At 33.8% G+C, this 22400-nt stretch overlaps 1 protein-coding gene across 1 annotated transcript; it reads left to right on the forward strand.

Moving 5' to 3' along the window:
* Positions 1-1804: 1804 nt before the first annotated feature.
* Positions 1805-19177, forward strand: LOC141724654 (protein tesmin/TSO1-like CXC 5). The gene is made up of 8 exons (XM_074526868.1): positions 1805-2016; positions 3403-3510; positions 4194-4371; positions 15457-15576; positions 15900-15982; positions 16076-16170; positions 17488-17898; positions 18694-19177. Exons 1-8 carry the CDS (start codon positions 1964-1966, stop codon positions 18966-18968), a joined length of 1323 nt encoding a protein of 440 aa, XP_074382969.1. The 5' UTR covers positions 1805-1963; the 3' UTR covers positions 18969-19177.
* Positions 19178-22400: the final 3223 nt, after the last annotated feature.

The raw sequence follows: 22400 nt of genomic DNA on the forward strand, positions 1-22400 counted from the left end.
ATTGCATAATAAATCATAAATCCGTATGTCAACCGAATATTTCCGATTTTCGAAAAATGTAACCATGAATTATATATGCATAATTATTATCAAATAATATCATATAAAAATTTAAATTTCGGGTCTGAAAAAATTTAAATATAAATTATTTTAAGAAATTATGAAAAATTCGGGCGTGAAACTAATCTATACTATATTATAATAGACGAAACATTAAAGTTTGATAGTTGGTCGGTCAGTACTTGGTGAAATTACTTAATTACCCTTACTTAATTATTTTAATTCTAATTATTGGGTCGATCAATTGTAATTCTAATTGATATTGAAGTCAAATTCCTCTATTGCTTTACCAATTCCAATTCTTTTTTATATCGAAATCTATATCATTATAATTTATATTAAATTTAACTTCTTTTACCAATTTATATTTTATTTCGTATCGAGTTCTATATTATTTTAATTTGTTACTTCAGGCTAAATTAATAAGCAAACTAAATATAATTATTAAGATTTAGTTGATATGTCATGTGAATTAGGCTTAAGATAAAATAATAATACTGTCAGTCCTCCTAAAAAAATTATACAAATGAACTTGGATAAACAAAATAATATATTTTATTTATCCAGGATAAAAAAATACATCATACAAATGATTCAGACTAACACAAAACTAAAATAAAAATACAATTCGACCAAAAAAAAATAATATATACAAAAAATATTCAGACTAAAACAAAATTATCTTATTGATCCACACTTAAAAAAATTAAAATTAAACTAAAAATAAGTAGTTTGATTTAATCGGTGTATTGTGCATCGGGCTAAAATAAAATAATATATACCACTGATCCGAGATAAATCAAATTAATATTAGACTAAGTATAATTCGTATCCTATTGATGTGAATTAAAAATCAAATTTTAATTAAAACATAAATATTATTTTTAAAAAAATACACATAGAATTATCAATAAAACTATATCGTTCAATCAGTAATATTGTATTTTTTAAATATATCTTTTATAGAATTACTATTAATCGATTAAGTAATCAACATGATAAAATAATATTTTTAAGGTCCCAAAATAATGAAGACATTATATTTTACCCTCAATAAAATAATAATTTCGTTGTAATAATATTTTCCTCCTTACCAATGCTATCACTTTAAATAAGTTTAAATGTTCTAAAAAATTATGAATATATATGTCACTTATAAAATTATGAAATCATATCATTTAAAGTTTTAAATTAACAAAATTAAAAATTGAATTCAATTTTTTTTAAAAAAATTACATAATATTAAACAAAAATCTGGGCGATCCGTGGGTTTTAAGCTATGTATATATTACTCCCTCCGTCCCTCCCAATTGTTATCGTTTCTGTAAGAGTATCCGACATACATTTTAAGATGACAGAAAGTATAGTTCTTTAATTTTTTTAAAAAAATTATTTTTCTGAATAAAAGTTTAAACATTCTATTTTTATTAAAAAAAAGAAATTTTTTAAAAAAATTTATAAAACTATACTCTCTATTTATCTTAAAATGCGTGTTAACACTATTCCAAAAAAGATAACAATCGCAGATGACGAGGGAGTAAAAATTTGAGTAATATAGTTTGAAACAAATCTAACGGGTGACATGAACCAAAAGGAGGCGAGGGCGTGAAATATTTGGTGAAATTGAAATTTGAAAAGATAGAGAGAATGGGGGGCAAGACAACCCAAAACACTAGAAGGGGGAGGACAAAGCAATACATACAATTTACAAACTCAACAAACGCAAGCTCCTACATGTAAGTGAATCTTTTTTAGTAATAAAATATTGGAGGATATAGATGTTTTAAATCGCGAATTAAAGGCGGTGCCAAAAAAGCTGAATCGGAGCCTTGTACAAAGAAAGAGACAGCTGGATTCGAAAACATCTTCAGTAGGTTCTCAGCAGCAGGCACCGCTCACTGTGATGGTGCCACACCCATTGCACACTCAAGCTCATCCTCCTGTTCGCCCTCCTATGTAAGTCTTCATTTTTCGAATTATTGGTATCGTTATTTTCCGTGTCTTTATGTCATAGCTTGTTTTTGCCTTGGCCTATTCAAATGTTTTTCTGTTAGCTAATTACCCCTTTTCTTAAATGTAAACTTGTTTTCCATATTCAAATTAAAACTGCTTATATACACCAAAAATGTTTTAAATCAAAACTGCTTATATACACCAAAAATGTTTTTAACATTTATATGCACATTGAAATGCATGTAAATATATATATGCCAAATTCATCTCAGGTTGTACATGTGTAAAAAATCTTTGGTGCCTTTTCAGCTAGTGCTGCCCTAGACGTTCGCCTTGATCACTGTACTCGAGGGCCAGCACTAATTACAAGTAATGGCGTGAAAGCGTTTTTGCTTTACTTATTGGGATTTTCTACGGTTGTCACTAACTCCCATTAAAATCGGTTTTTCTTATTGGTGGTTGAATAATAAATGTTAATGGCCCCCTGCATTCACATCAGTTCCACCAATAAAAAGAGACCATTTTCATTGGAGTTAGTGGGCACACATTAGAAAGACCGTTACTTATTAATACTCATTATTAACTTGCTTTGTGATTTAGTCAAGTGACCGTATTTGGGATTTTTCTGTAATTTATACTTACTTTATATTGGATGTTTGGCAGATCTGATTCCTGAAATTCGTCGATTTTTTTTTTTTGATTCGGTATCCCTATATCCAAGTTTACATATAATCTTGCTTTCTTGTGTTTATTGTGAAGTTTGAAATTAAATGCATTTGGCGCTTCTATAAATTCAGCCTCTGGCAGAAAACATTTCTGTGTGCTCTTATTATTATACTACCTCCGTCCCTCTCATTTCTTTACAGTTTTTTTCACATGGTTGACCCGCATTTGAAGGCAACTATAAAGTATACTTCCGTAATTTATTTTTAAAATTTTCTTTTTTTGTATAAAAGTTTGAACATTATATTTTTATTTAGAAGAATTTTTTTTTTAAAAATAATTATGCAACTACATTTAATAAGAGCATTAAAGTGCGTGCCGAGTCCCCGTCCCCCAATGTAAAGAATTGAGGGGGACGGAGGGAGTAGTAATAATGAATTAAAAACCCCACTTGCAGTTAGTAGCGCCTTTTTAATATTATCTCCATTGTGCTAGCATCTTTGATTACAAAACTAGAGCCAGCATAATTGCATAATGTGATCTTTTCTCATGGGTTGCATATCTATACATGTGTCTGTGGATCCTTTGTAATGCATATTTCTTGTTTAATTACTATATTAACATATGAACATATGTGACATGTTTTATATTGTTATACTTCTGTGGAGAGGCCAAGGCATAATATTTTTTTATTAAATTCTAAAACACTACTCTTGTTTTGTTTAGAAAACCAGAATCACCAAGAGCACGCCCAAGGCAAACGACTGAAGTGAAAGATGGTACACCAAAAAAGCAGAAACAGTGCAACTGCAAACATTCGCGATGCTTGAAATTGTACGTTATCACCTATAAACCCGTTCTTTTGTTATGTAGGAACTGTGTATCAAGCACTTTAAAGGGGTGGGTGGTCATTAAGGAAGCCACTTATTGCTTATTTTCTTGCAACCGAAAGCTGAGGAAGCCACTTCTATGTGTGTAGTATGATCTTTACTTTAGAGGTGACTGCTTTTTTCATAACAGTTTAGTGCTGACTTAACATACCTCACAAAACATACAGCAGGTTTTGAACTAAATGAACATATAACCACTTTAAGAAGAAGCAGTACGATATTTCAGGTGATCATTCACTATCTACAGTCTACACATTCAAATTTCTAAGAATGACTTTGTACGTTATATCATATCTTGTTGTTGTGGTAATTTACTTCGCAGAAGCTGACCTTGCACAGTAGCTTTGGCATGATCTATTTATCAAATCTATATAAATTAAGATTAAATTAATATAAATCATTATATGTTAGGGTCGCATTGCAAAACTTGGTAAAACCATTTAGTGATGTTTCTGAGCATTTTCCTGCACATTTGTCCTCCTTTTATAGCACTAGGTGATGACCTTGCTGAATAGAGAAAACATACAGTTTCAATTGCAACCATCATCTGCCCTCTATGGGTACATAATTTTTTGGAGTTACCAGTTGAGATTAATTTTATACTAAATCTGTTAATGTGATGATCAGGTACTGTGAATGCTTTGCATCCGGAATATATTGTGATGGTTGCAACTGTGTGAATTGTCATAATAACGTTGAAGATGAGGATGTCAGACGAGAAGCTGTTGAAGCTACTTTGGAACGTAATCCAAATGCATTTCGGCCTAAAATAGTTAGCAGCCCACATGGAACTCGAGATAATAGGGTATGTAGATTGAAAAAATCATTGCGTTTAGTTTCTTTATAGCAAACAATGTGAAGTTTCTTGTGCTTCTTTATAGGATAACCTATTCCTTAAGCTTTATAGATGCTACTTATTTATGTCTTAAGCCTCCAACGAGTTCCATGTCCAGTACCATTTTAGCTACAGCACTAAATTTGCTACATGTTGCAGGATGTGCTGCACCTTTGCTTATGACCTTTTGTTTTTCTTTGGCTTTAAGGAGGATATGCTTTTGGTTTATTCTGCAATTTTTTTTGCTACACATTGTGATCACCCATTTGTTGTTTGCTAATGCATAATGAATGGTCCGTATGTGATCAAGTTTTATATTTCATATTAGTCCACCATTTCTTAAGAAGCTTTTGTTTTCAGTAAATAATAAGATGATTATCTCGAGCTCAAGTATTTTCAGAAATCCAGCCTCGCTTACGTATTGAAGAAGTCATTGCATACCATATTTGCCTAACTAGGGCCACTCCTATGGTCGGTTTGGTTAGAGGGTATTATATAATGAAAACAATATGAAGATAACTAGAGGTAGATGAAAAGACAGAGGTGAAAGTAACTCAAATGATAGAGTATAGTTATTAGGATAAAATTTGTGAGAAGTGAGTGGAAGTAAGCAGTGAGTAATCATCTGTAAGTTGTACAAGTGACATCTAGTTTATGCTTCTGGAATAGAATGCATGAAAGAATGAAAATAATGCATAAATGTCGAAAAAAATAGGTTACTACATTCTTAAGACCGTTCTATGATTTTACCGACACTATTTCAGTGCTACATAATTGTACATCCAGTTTACCGGATTGACACCTAAAACAAAGAAACATGTCTTTAGAACTTCATTTCCTTGAACTTCTATCAGGTCAAGGCATTTTTATATGTCTAGGTGTTTGTTAGGTTACACAACACTATAGAAGGGAGTTGAATATAGTGTTTATACAATCAAATCGATTTCAACACAAGTATGTAACAAAGATCAAGTATATTCAAATAAACTCTGTTACAATAGAACTGTTGTTCTCTCTCAGTGATGAACAATATCACTAAGAGCTGCTAGGTTACAATGTATAATCTTCTCAATAATGATAACACATATAGTGTAAACCCTAAGCTGTGTTTATATAGTACACAGTTACAAGATATCTTATAATTGATATGGAATATAATTCCGTCTCCTAAAATATATCAATCAGATATTTTCTACAAGTCTTCTAGTCCTCTAACTCTTCATGCATATCTTCTTTTGTTTTAGTCTAGATCTTCTCCCGTAAATCAGCTACATTCCTTATCTGAAGTCTTCCCGCACTTAAGTTCTGATATATATCATCTGACGCCTTAAGTTCTGATATTAAGCTCTGACTTCCGTAAGTTCTGATTTCCAGTAAATCCTGATAAGTCCTGTTGTTAAGTTTTGAAAACTAAACACAAATCAGATTAGACATGACATCTCAACTATATCTAACAATCTCCCCAACTTGTAGATTATGCAAAATATACAAGTTAATAAATTTGATGATGTCAAAAACATTTAAGTACAAATGCAATGAGAGTTTAATAAGACAACTAACTACAACTTACAGTCCTTGTAGCTTTTACCAATCTCACTGAGTTAATCTGTATCAAAAGTGATTCTTGACAAAGTTTGATATCAACTTTTCTTCTTTATTCCTCAGGACTTGAGCTATTGTAGTTTTGACTTGCTTCAATTCTTCATCTTGACTTCCAATCTGGTAGATTGCAGTCCTAAGTGCTTAGATATGGTTTCTTTCCAAACCATCACCAAGTCTGATCACCCTTGGATGAGAAGAGTCTTCATTGTAGCACAGACATTTCTCTTTCAGAATGACTTCAAGTTTAGTAGATTCATTCTTCATTGGAATTTCACTTCCATCATCTTCAACTATGTTTGGAATGAATTCTGTAACCCTTGAACCATAAATTCTTGCTTTATCTCTTATGGTCTTCATTGAAATTTCACTTCCATCATCTTCAACTATGTTTGGAATGAATTCTGTAACCCTTGAACCAGAAATTCTTGCTTTATCTCTTATGGTCTTCATTATGAAATTTGACCATCTCCTGGTAATCTCAGACTTTATCTCTAAAAGATAATGAAAGAATTGAAGTTCTTTTAAAGATTTGTTCAGCACATCTGATTCTGACATTTGATATGTTCTTCCATATTCAAGAAATAGAATCAGATTTTATTTGACATTATGTTTATCATGAGCATCCAGTACCACTTGAACAGATATAACCTTATCAAGGTGTTTCTGTGTAACATCTTCAAGAGGTTTGTCAGTCAATAAAAATGGATCTCTTGTAAGTACTTCAACTCCTGTCTTGATCTTGGCTTCTTCAGAACCTAGTCCAGCTTTGTCTCTTGCTTCTCTGGCTTTCAATCCAACAGTCATGAAATCAGATAGCAACTAGCTTTTCTTTGGATCTGATGGATTAACATTCTTCCATATGAGTTTTCTCTTATCAGTAAATGTCAATTTATTCAAATCAACTTGAGCTTTGTCAGAGTTTGATGTCTTGATGACTTGATCAGAATTTGCTGTTTCTTCTGTAGCTTGCTGTCCTTCATTCTGAACAACTTGAGCTGTGTCAGAGGTTGTTTTAGATTCTTCAGTTATCTTCCTTCTCTTCAGAGTTTGAACAGTTTCATCTACTGCAGCAACATCATCAAATACTTGAACCAGTTTGCATACAGGTTTCATCAGGATTTGAGGAATCTTCATCTCCTGTGGCTTTGTTGGTTAATCAATTTTTCCTTTCCCTTTATCTTTGGGATCAATCTGTGATCTTGTCTTGGGCTTTGAAGCCTCGGAATTTGACTTTTCCTTGATCACAATGCCTTTTACCATAGGCGTTAGAGGTTTCTTAGCATCAGAAACTTTAGACTTTAGGTATTTTCTTCTCAGCTGCAAATCTAGTTTCTTCCTCCTTTAGATTCTCTAAATCCATTCCAGGATTATGCTTGAGAAATAATCATCTAGCAATCTCTTCATCAAGTGTCTGAATTTTTGGATCTTTGTTGTAGACAGTAGTCTGCTTTCCCTTTAGCTTTAGAGTTTGCAAAAACTTATGAGAGTCTTTACTTTCTCCTTGAATCAGAACATCAGAACTTGATATCAGATTTTGATTATCAGAACTTGCTATCAGATTTTGAGTTTGAGCAGCTTCAGAACTTGTCTTCTTTTGTGTAGAAGATTTGCTAGCATCAGAAATTAGTTTACTTGAAGAAACTTTGCTGCTTTGCCCCTGACCTTGACCTTGACCCTTGCTAGGGTTTCCCTGCTCATCTTCTTTGTCATCCTTTTTCTTCCGTACTTGAATATTAGAGCATTTGGACTTAACTACCTTCTCCCCCTTTTTGACATCATCTGGTAGTAGGAGAGAGAAAAGAAGTTCTACTGAAGATTGAATTTCATTCAGTTGAGCTTGTTGAGAGACTTGATTCTTCAGGACCTCAGTAATTTGGGCCTGTTGCTTTTCTTGAACCTTCTCAATTGCTTCAACTTTCTCATGAATAGGTTTGATAAGTCTTGACTTGTCTAATTTGAGAGTCATATCTAGCTTTTCAGCTGATTCCAGAAGTTTATCAACCTTGGCATGAGTTGTGGAGTGCTTCTGGTTGGGTCAAAGCATACCCAATCTCACTTCGAGATAGAAAATCTTGGATGAAGTGAAGTTCTGATGGAGCTTCATCCTTAGAAAGAATAACCATGTAGTTATTAGGAACAAACTTGGCTCCATCATAAATTAGATCTTTTGATGCCATTTCTGTAGAGAAATAAGTGAGAAAATGTGTGTTTGCAAAATGTTTGATAAAATGCCTGTGAAAAATAGAGCTTCAGAGAATATTATAAAGAGAGAGAGAATAATAGAGATAAGAAAAGAATTAGAAAGTAGGTAAAATATTGTAAAATCTTTTAACTCCCATATATATACTCTCTCCACTCAACAGCTCTTTTTTTGGGAGTAAAACAGACACTTTACACCTGTCAGCCAGTAAATAGTTAAAGCAGTAGTTAGTGGGCACGAGAAATAAGCAGTAATTATTGTGCACATGCAGTTGTCAAGACAAACACGTTTCCCACTAACCAAATGATTATGACTGTTTTTATCTCACTTAAATATATTCTGATAAAATATGACCATTACAGTAAAACCACAAATAAGTCAAGTAAATAAATAATGCCACGTAAGCATCAAAGTTTCCATCAGGATTTGCATCAGAACTTGACTATTATCAGAATTTAATGTTCATCAGAATATGGCTTCTGTACTCAAAAAGTGAATGTCTGTTTCTGAGATTCTTCATACAAATACTGACTGGGTTCTTCAGAGTTTAATCATCAGAACTATCATCAGAACTTGTCCTCAGAATTTATGCAAATAATACTTAACTGTTTGTCAAAAACAACTTAATCACCACAGTAATTTTCATCATTCATATGGAGTGAGTGTGTGCATTTGCAAATGATCAGATAAAGATTAAAATCTGATAAACTTCAGTATATCTTAGAAATAAGGCATAACTAAGAAAAGTGCTTAAAATCTGTCTTTAATTTTGAAGTCTACTATAGAATAAATTTATGCAAGAGTCCACCTCAACTGTTTGTGCTCATTTTATACATCTTTTGACATTCTTTTTACAGTGGCTTCTCAGTGTAAGTGAGTCACAACTGTTTTCAGAATTTATGCTATTATCAGAGTATTTCTCCAGTAATCAGAGAATGTGAAAAGTCACTAAAAAAAATTTATTTGCTTTTCTAATGCATATAACTTAATACCAGCAATGCACTTTAATCTTCCCTTTCACATATTTACTCTAGATCTCAAAGGAGTACCTGACTTTAATTTCTTTCATTTTCTTTTCTTCAGATAAGTGAGGCTTATCAAGCATGTAGTTCATCCTTAAGATTTACTGACATCAGAATTTGACAGATAAGAAGCAAAAATCTAGTTTGTGACTTAGTAATAAGATACACAAAGTAAATTTGACTAAGCTCAAAATCAGAATTTGCTTGTGTAATTGAATTCCACATAAATAACTAATTCAAACATGAGATTTCTACTATGTTAAAGACTACTAGGTCAACATCTAGCACAATAATCCCCATTGAATTGAATAGTCACAGAACATTCAAAACACTATCAGAGTATATAGAATCACATCAGATAACAATTAGTATTTAATATATAACAATTTAAAGCACATATTATATGGAGATAAGAAAATCTATAAACACTGATCATAAAGTCTGATGCATGAGAACAAAAACTAAGCAGATTTTGAGAAAGAACCTGAAACCATTCAAAGTTCATTTACCAGTCTTGTAAAAGTAGCTTCACATAGTGGTTTTGTGAAGATATCTGCTAGTTGTTGATCTGTTGGGACAAAATGCAATTGCACTGTACCTTCCATCACATGTTCCCTTATGAAATGGTACCTTATGCTGATGTGTTTTGTCATTGAGTGTTGAACTGAATTACCTGTTATAGCAATAACACTTTGATTATCACAGTAAATGAGTATTTTAGAAAATTCTAACCCATAGTCCAGTAATTGATTCTTCATCCAAAAAATCTGTGCACAACAACTTCCTACAGCAATATATTCTGCTTCTACAGTTGTTTCTGAACACCCATTTTGTGCCGACAATGGATCTGTTCTTTGGTCTTGGCACTAGGGTCCAGACTTTATTTCTTTCAAATTCATTTAACTCTTTCTGCATTGCTTGCACCCAATCAACATGTTGAAGAGTTTCTTCCACTTTTTTTGGTTCAGTCTGAGATAGAAAGGAATGATAGAGACATTCATTTGATTTGATGTTACAGTTCTAGTTCTGACACCTGCTTCAGGATCTCCAATTATTAAGTCAGGTGTATGTGCTTTAGTCCACTTCCTTGCAGATGGAAGTTGATTTCTAGAACTGGATCCTCTGGATCCTCCCCCATGATCCATGCTATCTCCATCAGCATTTTCTGATGCTCTCCCTGTAGTTATGCTCTCTTAGACTTCAGAATTTGAGTTGGATCCTTCAGGATTTGAAGAATCAGAGTTTCCAGAATTATCAGAATTTGGCTCATCAGAACTTGATGAATCAGAACTTGAAGAGCTAGTGACAGGTTCTGATACTTCTTGAGAGTCTTGAGTTGTGTTAGGATTTTCAGTTTGCTCCCCCTGAACATGTACATTTTCCCTTGGAGTAGTTACTACAGTTTCAATGACATCAGAATTTAACCCGTCAGAACTTACAGGATCAGGATTTAAGTTATCAGAATTTACAGAATCAGAATTTAAATTTTCATTTTCAAATCTCAGCTGATCATGATCATTGAAATTTTCAAGTCCAGTAATCTTTTTATCATCAAAAGATACATTGATAGATTTCATGACAACCCTTGTTCTTAAATTGTAAACTCTGAAGGCTTTTGTGGAAAGTGGATATCCAACAAAAATTCCTTCATCAGCTTTTAGATTAAATTTTGACAGCTGTTCAGGATGAGTCTTAAGAACAAAACACTTACATCCAAATACATGAAAGTATTTCAGATTTGGCTTCTTTTTCTTCACCATCTCATATGGTGTTTTTCCATGCTTATTTATGAGTCTAGCATTCTGTGTAAAACAAGCAGTCTGCACAGTTTCAGCCCAAAAGTAGGTTGGTAGCTTTGCTTCATCAAGTATAGTTCGTGCAGCTACAATGAGAGTCATGTTCTTTCTTTCTACATCTCCATTTTGCTGTGGAGTTCCAGGTGCAGAAAATTCCTGCTTTATTCCATGCTCTTTGCAGAACTCTTCCATGATTGAATTCTTGAACTCAGTGCCATTATCACTTCTTATAATTTTAACAGAATCTTTGACCAACTTATCCAGCTGTCTGACATGATCAGTTAGAGTAGATGCAATTTCATTCTTCTTCTACAAGAAATACACCCAAGTGTATCTTGTGAACTCATCCACTATAACCATAGCATATTTCTTCTTTGCAATAGACATGACATTGACTGGACCAAATAGATTAACATGCAGTAAGTGATAAGGCTTAAGAATTTAGGATTCAGTTTTGCTCTTGAATGAAGATTTTCTTTGTTTTGCCCTTTGACATGAATCACAAAGGCCATCAGGAGCAAATACTGATTTTGGCAGTCCTCTCACAAGATCTTTCTTTACTAGCTCATTTATGTTGTTGAAATTTAAATGAGAGAGTCTCTTGTGCCTATTCCAGCTTTCTTCAATTGATGCTCTACTCAACAGACATATTGCAGAACCATCAGAATTTGTTGAAAGTTTGGCTTCATATATGTTACCATATCTGTAACCTTTCAGAAGCCTGTAGAATTACTTACAACTTCAGAATGTTCTTCAAAGAAATCCACATGATAACCTCTGTCAGAGATTTGACTCATACTTAGCAGATTGTGTTTAAGTCCTGAGACAAGTGCTACTGTTTCAATGATGACATTCTCAAGATTGATATTGCCATTTTCCAGAGTTTTTCCCATGGTGTCATCTCCATAAGAAACTCCTGGGCCAACTTTCTCCACAAAGTCTGATAGCAGCGCTTTATTTCCAGTCATATGTCCTGAACATCCACTATCCAGAACTAGGATGTTTTTCCTGTTGCCCTGCAATCACAAAGACCACTATTGGTTAGTTTTAAGGACCCGGACTTGCTTGGATCCTTTGGTCTTTTTAAGTTTGTTAGCATTTGCAGCGGATTTAATTTCAGAGTTTATGCTAACATGCTGTTTATCAGACTCTATATCAGACTTTGCATCAGAATTTATACTAGAAGGATTTACACTAACTTTCTTTAAAGAAGGTTTTATTTGATAATAATCATAGTACAAACTATGATAATCCTTACAAGTATAAATGGAATGCCATAAACTACCACAATGAAAATAAGGATTTTGTGGTTTAAACTAACAGACCAACTCTTAACTCCTGATCTAGGAGGTAAAGAGTTTATATCTTTATTTTTCCTGCAAAAAGAAGCAAGATGGTTAGAGTTTCCACAGTTATAACATTTCTTTCTAGGAACATTAGGAACAGACATATAATTATTGTTTTTATTCACACCTTCCTTTTCATTCCTATTTTTCCTAGCTTTCTTTACCTTGTTCACATTTCTAATCTCTTTCAGCTTATGCTTAAGCTGCTTCTTTGTCATTAAGCATATGTTTACTTCAGCTGATTTATCCTGTTTTAATTTGTCAGAAGTTAACTTTTCTTTTACTTCTGTCATGGAATCTTTCATCTTTTCAGAATCAGACGTTACAGTTTTTGCTACAAATTTAACAGGATTTACCTTTGGCTTAACAGTCTCTAAACAGAATCTGAAGTGTCTGTCCAGCTTTTCTTCTTTGTGACAAGTGCCTTGCCTTTATCACTTTTTCCTTTCTTGCAGTCAGGAGATATGTGGCCTCTTTCACCACAATTGTAGCATTTGACATTTGAGTTGTCATCTTTGTCAAACTTTCCTCCTTTGCCTTCAGACTTTCTGAACCCTTTCTTATCAGAACTTCCACCTTTCCTGGAAAACTTCTTGCCCTTTCTGAATTTCTTGTAGGCTATCTTTGTGATACCCTTCACCATAAGAGCACACAGTTGCATCATCTCTGCATCAACATCAACTTCAGATAAACTTTCAGTTTCTGAATCATCATTATCAGAATTTGATGACTCTGAATCAGACTTTATGATGAGAGCCTTTCCTTTGCCCTTTTTTGAGACAACAACTTTAGGAGACTCTTCCTCAGCTTTAAGAGCAATTGTCCTTGACTTTCTTCCATGCCTCTTGCTCCTTTGATCCATCTCAAGTTCATAGGTCTTGAGCATAACATAAATTTCATCAAAAGTAGTTTCAGTAAGGTCATAGTTGTCTCTTATGGTAGTAGACTTCAAATCTCAATTTTCAGGAAGAGCTACAAGGAATTTTAGATTTGAATCTTCAAGATCATATTCTTTGTCCACCAGTGACAGATCATTCAAGAGTTTGACAAACCTGTCATATAAATCAGTTAATGACTCATCAGCTTTTGAGTCAAAGTGCTCTTATTCTTGAGTGAGTATAGTTCTCCTGTTCTTTTTGATTGCATCAGTTCCCTGACATCTTATCTCCAAAATATCACATCTCCTTTGCAGTCTTGCATCCAATTATCCTGTTTGACATGACATTATCAATTGTACTATGTAGCAAATGTCTTACCCTTGCATCCTTGGCAATAGATGAGATATTTTCAGGTGTGTATTCACCTCTCTCCTTTGGTATGGTCTTTGCTGGTTGATCATCAACTGCAACAGAGAGTTTGGTAGGCTTATATGGTCCTTCATTAATTCTGTCAAGGTATTCTGCATCTGTAGCTTCCAGAAACATAGCCATCTTTACTTTTCATATGGGATACTCAGAAGGTCTCAGTATGGCAACCCTAATAGTCTCATATCGACTGTGGGTTTGAGTGTTTTGAGTTTCTTGAGTTTTGGTGGGCTTAGTTGGGGTTTGTGCTTCTTCAGACATGATTGTTTGGATCTTTACTGTATGTGTGTTAACTGAAAAGCTCTGATAACACTTGTTAGGTCACACAACACTATAGAAGGGTGTTGAATATAGTGTTTATACAATCAAATCGATTTCAACACAAGTATGTAACAAAGATCAAGTATATTCAAATAAACTCTGTTACAATAGAACTGTTGTTCTCTCTCAGTGATGAACAATATCACTAAGAGCTGCTAGGTTACAATGTATAATCTTCTCAATAATGATAACACATATAGTGTAAACCCTAAGCTGTGTTTATATAGTACACAGTTACAAGATATCTTATAATTGATATGGAATATAATTCCGTCTCCTAAAATATATCAATCAGATATTTTCTACAAGTCTTCTAGTCCTCTAACTCTTCATGCATATCTTCTTTTGTTTTAGTCCAGATCTTCTCCCGTAAATCAGCTACATTCCTTATCTGAAGTCTTCCCGCACTTAAGTTCTGATATATATCATCTGACGCCTTAAGTTCTGATATTAAGCTCTGACTTCAGTAAGTTCTGATTTCCAGTAAATCCTGATAAGTCCTGTTGTTAAGTTTTGAAAACTAAACACAAATCAGATTAGACATGACATCTCAACTATATCTAACAATCTCCCCAACTTGTAGATTATGCAAAATATACAAGTTAATAAATTTGATGATGTCAAAAACATTTAAGTACAAATGCAATGAGAGTTTAATAAGACAACTAACTACAACTTACAGTCCTTGTAGCTTTTACCAATCTCACTGAGTTAATCTGTATCAAAAGTGATTCTTGACAAAGTTTGATATCAACTTTTCTTCTTTATTCCTCAGGACTTGAGCTATTGTAGTTTTGACTTGCTTCAATTCTTCATCTTGACTTCCAATCTGGTAGATTGCAGTCCTAAGTGCTTAGATATGGTTTCTTTCCAAACCATCACCAAGTCTGATCACCCTTGAATGAGAAGAGTCTTCATTGTAGCACAGACATTTCTCTTTCAGAATGACTTCAAGTTTAGTAGATTCATTCTTCATTGGAATTTCACTTCCATCATCTTCAACTATGTTTGGAATGAATTCTGTAACCCTTGAACCAGAAATTCTTGCTTTATCTCTTATGGTCTTCATTGAAATTTCACTTCCATCATCTTCAACTATGTTTGGAATGAATTCTGTAACCCTTGAACCAGAAATTCTTGCTTTATCTCTTATGGTCTTCATTATGAAATTTGACCATCTCCTGGTAATCTCAGACTTTATCTCTAAAAGATAATGAAAGAATTGAAGTTCTTTTAAAGATTTGTTCAGCACATCTGATTCTGACATTTGATATGTTCTTCCATATTCAAGAAATAGAATCAGATTTTATTTGACATTATGTTTATCATGAGCATCCAGTACCACTTGAACAGATATAACCTTATCAAGGTGTTTCTGTGTAACATCTTCAAGAGGTTTGTCAGTCAATAAAAATGGATCTCTTGTAAGTACTTCAACTCCTGTCTTGATCTTGGCTTCTTCAGAACCTAGTCCAGCTTTGTCTCTTGCTTCCTCCTTTGTTGAAGAAGAGGAAAGGGCAGGAGCTCTTATTTGGTTCAACAGCAAAAGATCCATCCACTTACAGGCACCCCCAGTTCCAGCAGGTGATTTCTTGAGCCTTGTTACATCGAGTGGCATATTTGAATTTTTTCATATATCCAACCAAATCAGTTGTCTGGTTCTGGTAATTTGGTACATTTGGGTAGTCTTCAGTAGTGTTTAAATGACTGTTATATAACTGCCCGATAAAAGAACTAGCACGGGACCAGAAGAATCTAATATATTTATAAATAAAAAGTACATGTCTTATTAGCAAGTACTTGACAGAAAGGTTCAACTCATAATTGAATAAGAAGTATGAGAGCATATATCAAATTCTACATATTATTGACATCACAAGTCATTTGATTCTATATATATTTTTTAGATTTCTCAGGCGAACAATATGAGAGGACCTGCTTCTTCATGTGTAGGAAACTCTGCAGCCCCAGGCCCTTCAAAATCATATAGGTATACATGTCCTTGTCAAAGTTTATTTAGATTATCTTTACAGATAATTGACAATTATTTGTTAGTTGTTGACAAATCAGTTTGGTGTTTCAGGTCTCTTTTAGAAGGTATTATTCAACCGGAGGATTTTAAGCAACTTTGCTCCGTTCTAGTGGTATATACTGGAGAAACTGGCAAGATAATTGAAGGTATATATATATGTGCTTGCACCAATGTCCTGTAACTTCACAAGTATACTGTATATTCTTTACTTGGCTAAATTAAGGTATTTTTATTCTTTTATATTTCCTTGTAAATTTTATTCCATATATTTAGAAGGAAAAAGTCAATGTAACTACATTTTCAGAACTAACGATAACATGATATATTGAATAAGCCTAGCCAAAGTTCCAAGATGACAATTTATTCCGTTGTGATCCAACATTCCAATCTTAGAGTTACTGAAAGCTTATACATAATATTAATACCTTAACTGATTGTGGAATTTCCATCCACTTCTCAAGACAGTGTACCTTTTGCCAGTCTTAAGCATGCTAAGTTTGTAAACTAAAGAACGAGGAACAGTAAATATGTAAATATATATTACCTCCAGAAGTAAACTTCTTCTGTCAGTAAAATTGGATCAAGAGCCTCAATACTGTAAAGAAAAGGGAAGAAGTGGAATTTATTGAGGCTGGAAAGGAGAAATTAGACTCTGTGGATTGTTCAAGTACTTAGCCGCACAGTGCATCGGGCAAATAAGGTACACATAAGTGTAGTCAAACTTGAACTTTTTGGTTCAAACTTCAGAGCTAATATTATTAATTTAAATTGAGGCTTTTCTAGCTTATAGTTGTGATGAAGCTTATAGCAGTCCTCTATTTACCTGTATATAATTATATGATTGTTGTGGCGCGTCTTCCTTGTAAGCCATATGTATAACAGTATAAAGAGTATAATTTGTTCCTCTTTTTTCAAGCATGTAGGCATGATCTCTTCTTATTAATAGCTATAAGGCATAAATATTACTACCTCCATCCCATTTATTTTGACCACATTTCCTATTTAAGTTGTCCCAAAACGTCTGTTCACTTTTAATATGTAAGGTAAATCAAGTTTAAAATATGTTATAATTTTACTAGTATGGCAATATTTAAGCTTAATTATGGACATTAAAAAATAAAAATAGTAAATTGGTAAAAACATGGTTTTTGATTGATGGACAAAATAAGTGGGACGGATAGAAGGCAAATCTAATATTTAGTAATTATCCCTCCACAATTATGGACAAGAAACCAATTTACTATTTTGTCCATCAATCAAAAACCAAATAGTTATTACGCACACTAGGTTTGGTAAAAACTAATACTAAATTAGGTAGATTTTTGGTAAATCTAAAGTGTAGTAATTATCCCTCCAAAATTATGGGTTTGAACTTTGTCATGCGAAATACAAGTGTTTTCGGGGTAATAACCAACATGCGTAGTACATAGTCTTATGTCGATCTGGTGCTTAAATAATTTCAGATAGAAATGCTGCAGAAAAGCAGGCTGAAGTTCATAGAGAAAGTTCTCTCACTTTATCAACTCAAGACCGATGTCGAAGCCAGAAGGAAGCTGATGCTGAAAGATCTATGATTGGTGATTGTTCCAGTGCTAACCAGACTGAAAAAGTCATGCCCGATGAGTCCAGTTCTGATGGTGCTGATGTACCTATTGGAAGGCCAATGTCCCCTGGAACACTAGCATTGATGTGTGATGAACAAGACACAATGTTTGCTTCTTCCCAAAGTGGGGTAATGGGCCATGGTGGTACTACATCCTCTCAGTTGCTACAAGACCAATGCATGACAGAAATATATGCTGAACAAGAACGAACAATTTTAACTAACTTCCGAGATTGTCTGAACAAGCTCATCACCTTAGGACAGATAAAAGGTAATCTCTGTCTAATTCTGTAAGTGAAATTAAGTAAAATAATATTTCAGCACATATTACTAGTCCACCTATGCATGAATCACAAAATTTTCAGGAACTTTTAAAACTGATGAAGGTGTATCCTTCTGACAATTTTTCTGGATACTCATTTGGCTTCATTTCCTCTTGTGAAATAGGAACCAAGACATTTTGGCATAGTAAATGCAGCCCCTAGTTATGCGATTGTTGTAAATGCGTAGGTGGTTTAATAGAAATGTTCTCTAAGTACATTTTGTTGCTTATAACTGTGAAACGTATTTTGGAACTTGGGGATAGTTATTATGTTAAAAACTACAGAAGTAAACTCTTTTTTACACATTAAAAATGAAGTCCCATGTCATGTCTTTACATTAATCTTACATAGATTGAAAATATAGGCCAAGGCGGTTAAGCTTCTAATGCTTGCTTATATTGATTCATAACAGTTGAGGTAGTTATATAAGGAATTTTCTGTTATTTTTTGGGCTGTTTTCTTGAGAATGGTCACCTGTGATGTCAGTACAGTGGTGCAGATTTTAGAACACTTGGAAATGGCAATTCGATCTCACTTATGTTTCCTTCTATAAATTTTAAATAATGAGCAATGTAGTAGTACCATGTAGGAGTCACATATGTAGACTTTATGAACACAGGAACCTCTCAAGGAGTCACAGATGTAGACTTTATGAACATAGCAATAATTGAACATGTTGTCTGTGGAATTATATTCTTGAACTCTGATTTATCTATGTAATAATGGGTTCATTGTCCATGCAGAAAGAAAATTATTCCCCATGGCGCAAACTGAATTAGAAGATCAAATTGCTGCTCTCAGCAATAGCAATGCAAATGCTAGAATGGAAACCAGAAATCACCAGGAGCTCTATAACAATGGTGCCCCACATTCTCCGCTTCCACCCGTGTTGATGACTCAAATGGTTAGCTCAGCAGCAGTATCAGCATCTGCGGCTTCTCACAGTGACTTGCAATTGAGAATTCCATTTACTGCTGAAAACGGGAATTTGAAACCTAAGAATGATAAACCCATGTAAAAATGGATAAGACATGATTATGTCCCCTTTGTAACTGCTGGCTCTTTGTTCATCTTTCTCCCTGATGCAGCCAGCTAAATTATATCAAAGCCTCAATTTGGAACTGACCAGGATCCTACCTATTTCTTTAACAATCACAAATTTAAATAATAGATCTGTTACATTGACGGACTGGAACGGCAAGGCTTTAGAAATTCGTAGGCAGCAGTTCTGGCACACATAAAATTTCAATATACTTTTAAACTTTTAAACTTTTGACATTTTGATTGTTTAGTTTACAGCGGGTAGAAACAATACCACTCACAAACATTAATATTGCGCCTCAGAGACCCTGTCACGGTTTATCTTAGTTCACGTGATTTGCAGACTATTGTGTGAATATGTGAGATTTACCTGATGCGTACCCGAAGGATAGCGGTCGTGGGTTCATTTCGATAAAAAAAATCTTAACATTATTTGGACGAGTTTATTATGAGAGAAACTTTAAGTAACTTTTATTTTAAGTAACTTTTATTTTGGTTAACGTGATTTGCAGGCTATTACGTGAGCATGTGGGATTTACCCGTGCGCACACGAAGAGTAGCGGCTGCAGATTCATTTCGATAAAAAAAATCTTAATCTTATCTGGACGAGTTTGTATGAGAGAAACTTTAAGTACCCGATAAACACACCTATTTCTTAATTTTATAATACACGCAAGTATATGTGTTCACAAAAAGCATAGAATCTTTTCTAGTTCGTTCCCACAGTGATTGTATTGGTTAACTATCTAAATTACGTACCTACGCAACAATATATGGTTATTATTCAATGCTAAGACTATAACAAATTGAGAATGATTATAACTAAGAATTACGTTAACTATTATCACTACGAGAATAAAATAGACTGAATTAATATATATGACAAACATGAGATTCTAACTTTATTAAGTACTTCATTCAATAGCTTTATTATTCTCAACCTTAGCATGCAATGGTGATGACACTAATCAGACAACACGAAACTGATAAACGCCAACTTTCGTTGCACGAGTACCATTCTACCAGACATCCACAAAAGAGATAGAAGATAAATAGGCACCAATTATATTGAGACCCTATATGTCTATAGAATTTGACAACATAACGGTATAAGCACAAATTATCTATCTTGATTACATAGGGCAAGTAAAATGGGTAAAATTACCTACGAATCATGCATAACAATACATGAACCTATGCTAGCATGACAAGTTCTAAATCCTTAAATTCACTTTCGCTTCATTAAAAATTAACACACTATCTTATAAGTTCGCGATGCTCATAAGACGAATAAGCACAACCATAACTAGGCTATCATGCAATCACCACACACTAAGGCATCAAATAAATTAACTAAAGAAATCCATAAATAAATCCGCTAGAACCCCACGATAACGATTAGCCCATAATCGAACTCATCGCCAACGCGGGTTCCAATGAAAACATGATATAACAAACGTAGTCTTTATATGAATAAATAAACCAAAGTACACACAAGAATATAGGTTCAAACAAATAAGAAACAAGCATCCAAATTATAACTCAAAATAAAGATTCACAAGAGTAAACTAGACCGTCTTCGCCTTTGTTGAATTGTGCCAAAAGATCTCTTATCATCTTCTCCCTTCTTTTATGTCATCAAAACTCTGAATTATGAATTATCTATCTTAATAAACGACCTAAGTTATGTTTATATAGCAGTCCATGCAACCCAGGAGTCCAGAATTTGAATTGCAAAAGAATCAGGATTTTTAATTCCCGACCCAGCGCGGGCGCGCGCTTCACCAGCGCGGGCGCGCGCTTCACCAGCGCGGGCGCGCTGACTTTCTGTTCCCTGGTGCGGCTGCGCGCAACATCAGCGCGGGCGCGCCGACCTTCTGCCAAAAAACTTTATTTTTCCTTCTTTATTCCTTGCAGCTTCGAGCCAGTCTTTCAAGCTTTTATTCCAACACATCCTAAACACCATATTAGCATTAAAACAATGCTAATCCACCTGATTCATGAAGTAAAGTCTGAAATGCCAAAACATTTGAAAACACGTTAAAACACAAATAAGTTGAGTACAAATACATCAACTCAAAGCTTATTAGAGCATAAATAAGTGTCATAAATGCCACTTAACACATCCCCAAACTTGAATCGATGCTTGTCCTCAAGCATAAACAGACTCAAAGAATAAGAAATAAAAATGCATAAATGCAACTAATATGAATGCAACGATCCCCAAAGAATAATCTTAAACCAATAAACTAGCAACACTTCAGCAAATGCAATTATTCGCATAAAGATCCAACAAATCTCACAAATCAATCTACACACCAGAGACGTGCGTATGTGCAAATGCTTACAGATATACTATTGCAACTAGATCGACAACCATAACTCACTACTCATCAAGACAATCGCAGGTTTATAAACAGAATAAAAGCTAGACTCAAAATAACTTATAACACTTCAATTCTTATATCAGAGTTAATTATGGATTCATGCTTTATTCAAACAAAACAAAACACATATGCTTATTTGATCGTGTAACGAGTGAGGTCCACAAAAGACTTATACAATAGCACCCATGTAGTGAGCGTTAGGTTAGCGGATCCCAGACTATAAAAGCCTTAAGGTCACTAGGCACAAAGTCCCATAAGAACTTAATAACTCGAGTACTAAAGAGCCCACTCGTGATCAATTATACATAACACTTATTCTTCTTCTTTTTTTCCTTTTTCCTTTTTTCTTTTCCTTTTTTTTCAATAATTTCTGAATGAGTGCGTTTCGCTCCATCTCATTCAACACCAGACTACTCATAAAAATATGAGCTGACTACTAGCCATTTGACACCTAGCCATATAACTAACATTAAAATCCAATTTCCTCCAATTTTTAAATATCCATGTCTTTTATTATTAAGAGAATACCCTAAATTCTAAATATAAACAAGCGATTAAACCTCGATAAATCAACAAATCATGACTATGATCTAGCACTCTAATAACCTATAAGACTTAGTGAAATACAAGTGTCTCTAACATGCAAATCAATCCAATAAGACTCAACATCATTAAATACGACATAACTACACTAGCATCAATATCACCAATTAATCAGAAAAATTATCTAAGGGATGCATGAAACTGCATGAACAAATTATCATAAAAACTACCAAAAAAAAACTACATGGAAAAATATATGCAACTATATGAATTAAACTATCATGAACATGCAAATTATATGAGACTCACACAAACATATTCCTTCACCTACTACCCCCAAACTTAAAATATTCATTGTCCTCAGTGAAGGTAATAGTAAGGAATCAGGCATACCTACTCAGAATCAGAAGCATCACCCTCAACGGGTAGAGTGGTGTGTCCGGAGGTGGATACACGGAATCCTCACCAAAGACTAGCCA

The sequence above is a fragment of the Apium graveolens genome, chromosome 5 (assembly GCF_009905375.1).
Source record: "Apium graveolens cultivar Ventura chromosome 5, ASM990537v1, whole genome shotgun sequence".
Lineage (NCBI taxonomy): Eukaryota > Viridiplantae > Streptophyta > Magnoliopsida > Apiales > Apiaceae > Apium > Apium graveolens.

Coding starts and splice junctions, on each gene's coding strand:
- LOC141724654 (XM_074526868.1), top strand. CDS start 1,964: ATGGTGCCACACCCATTGCACACTCAAGCTCATCCTCCTGTTCGCCCT. Junction 3,511..4,193: donor CATTCGCGATGCTTGAAATT/GTACGTTATCAC, acceptor TGTGATGATCAG/GTACTGTGAATGCTTTGCAT. Junction 17,899..18,693: donor CACCTTAGGACAGATAAAAG/GTAATCTCTGTC, acceptor TTGTCCATGCAG/AAAGAAAATTATTCCCCATG.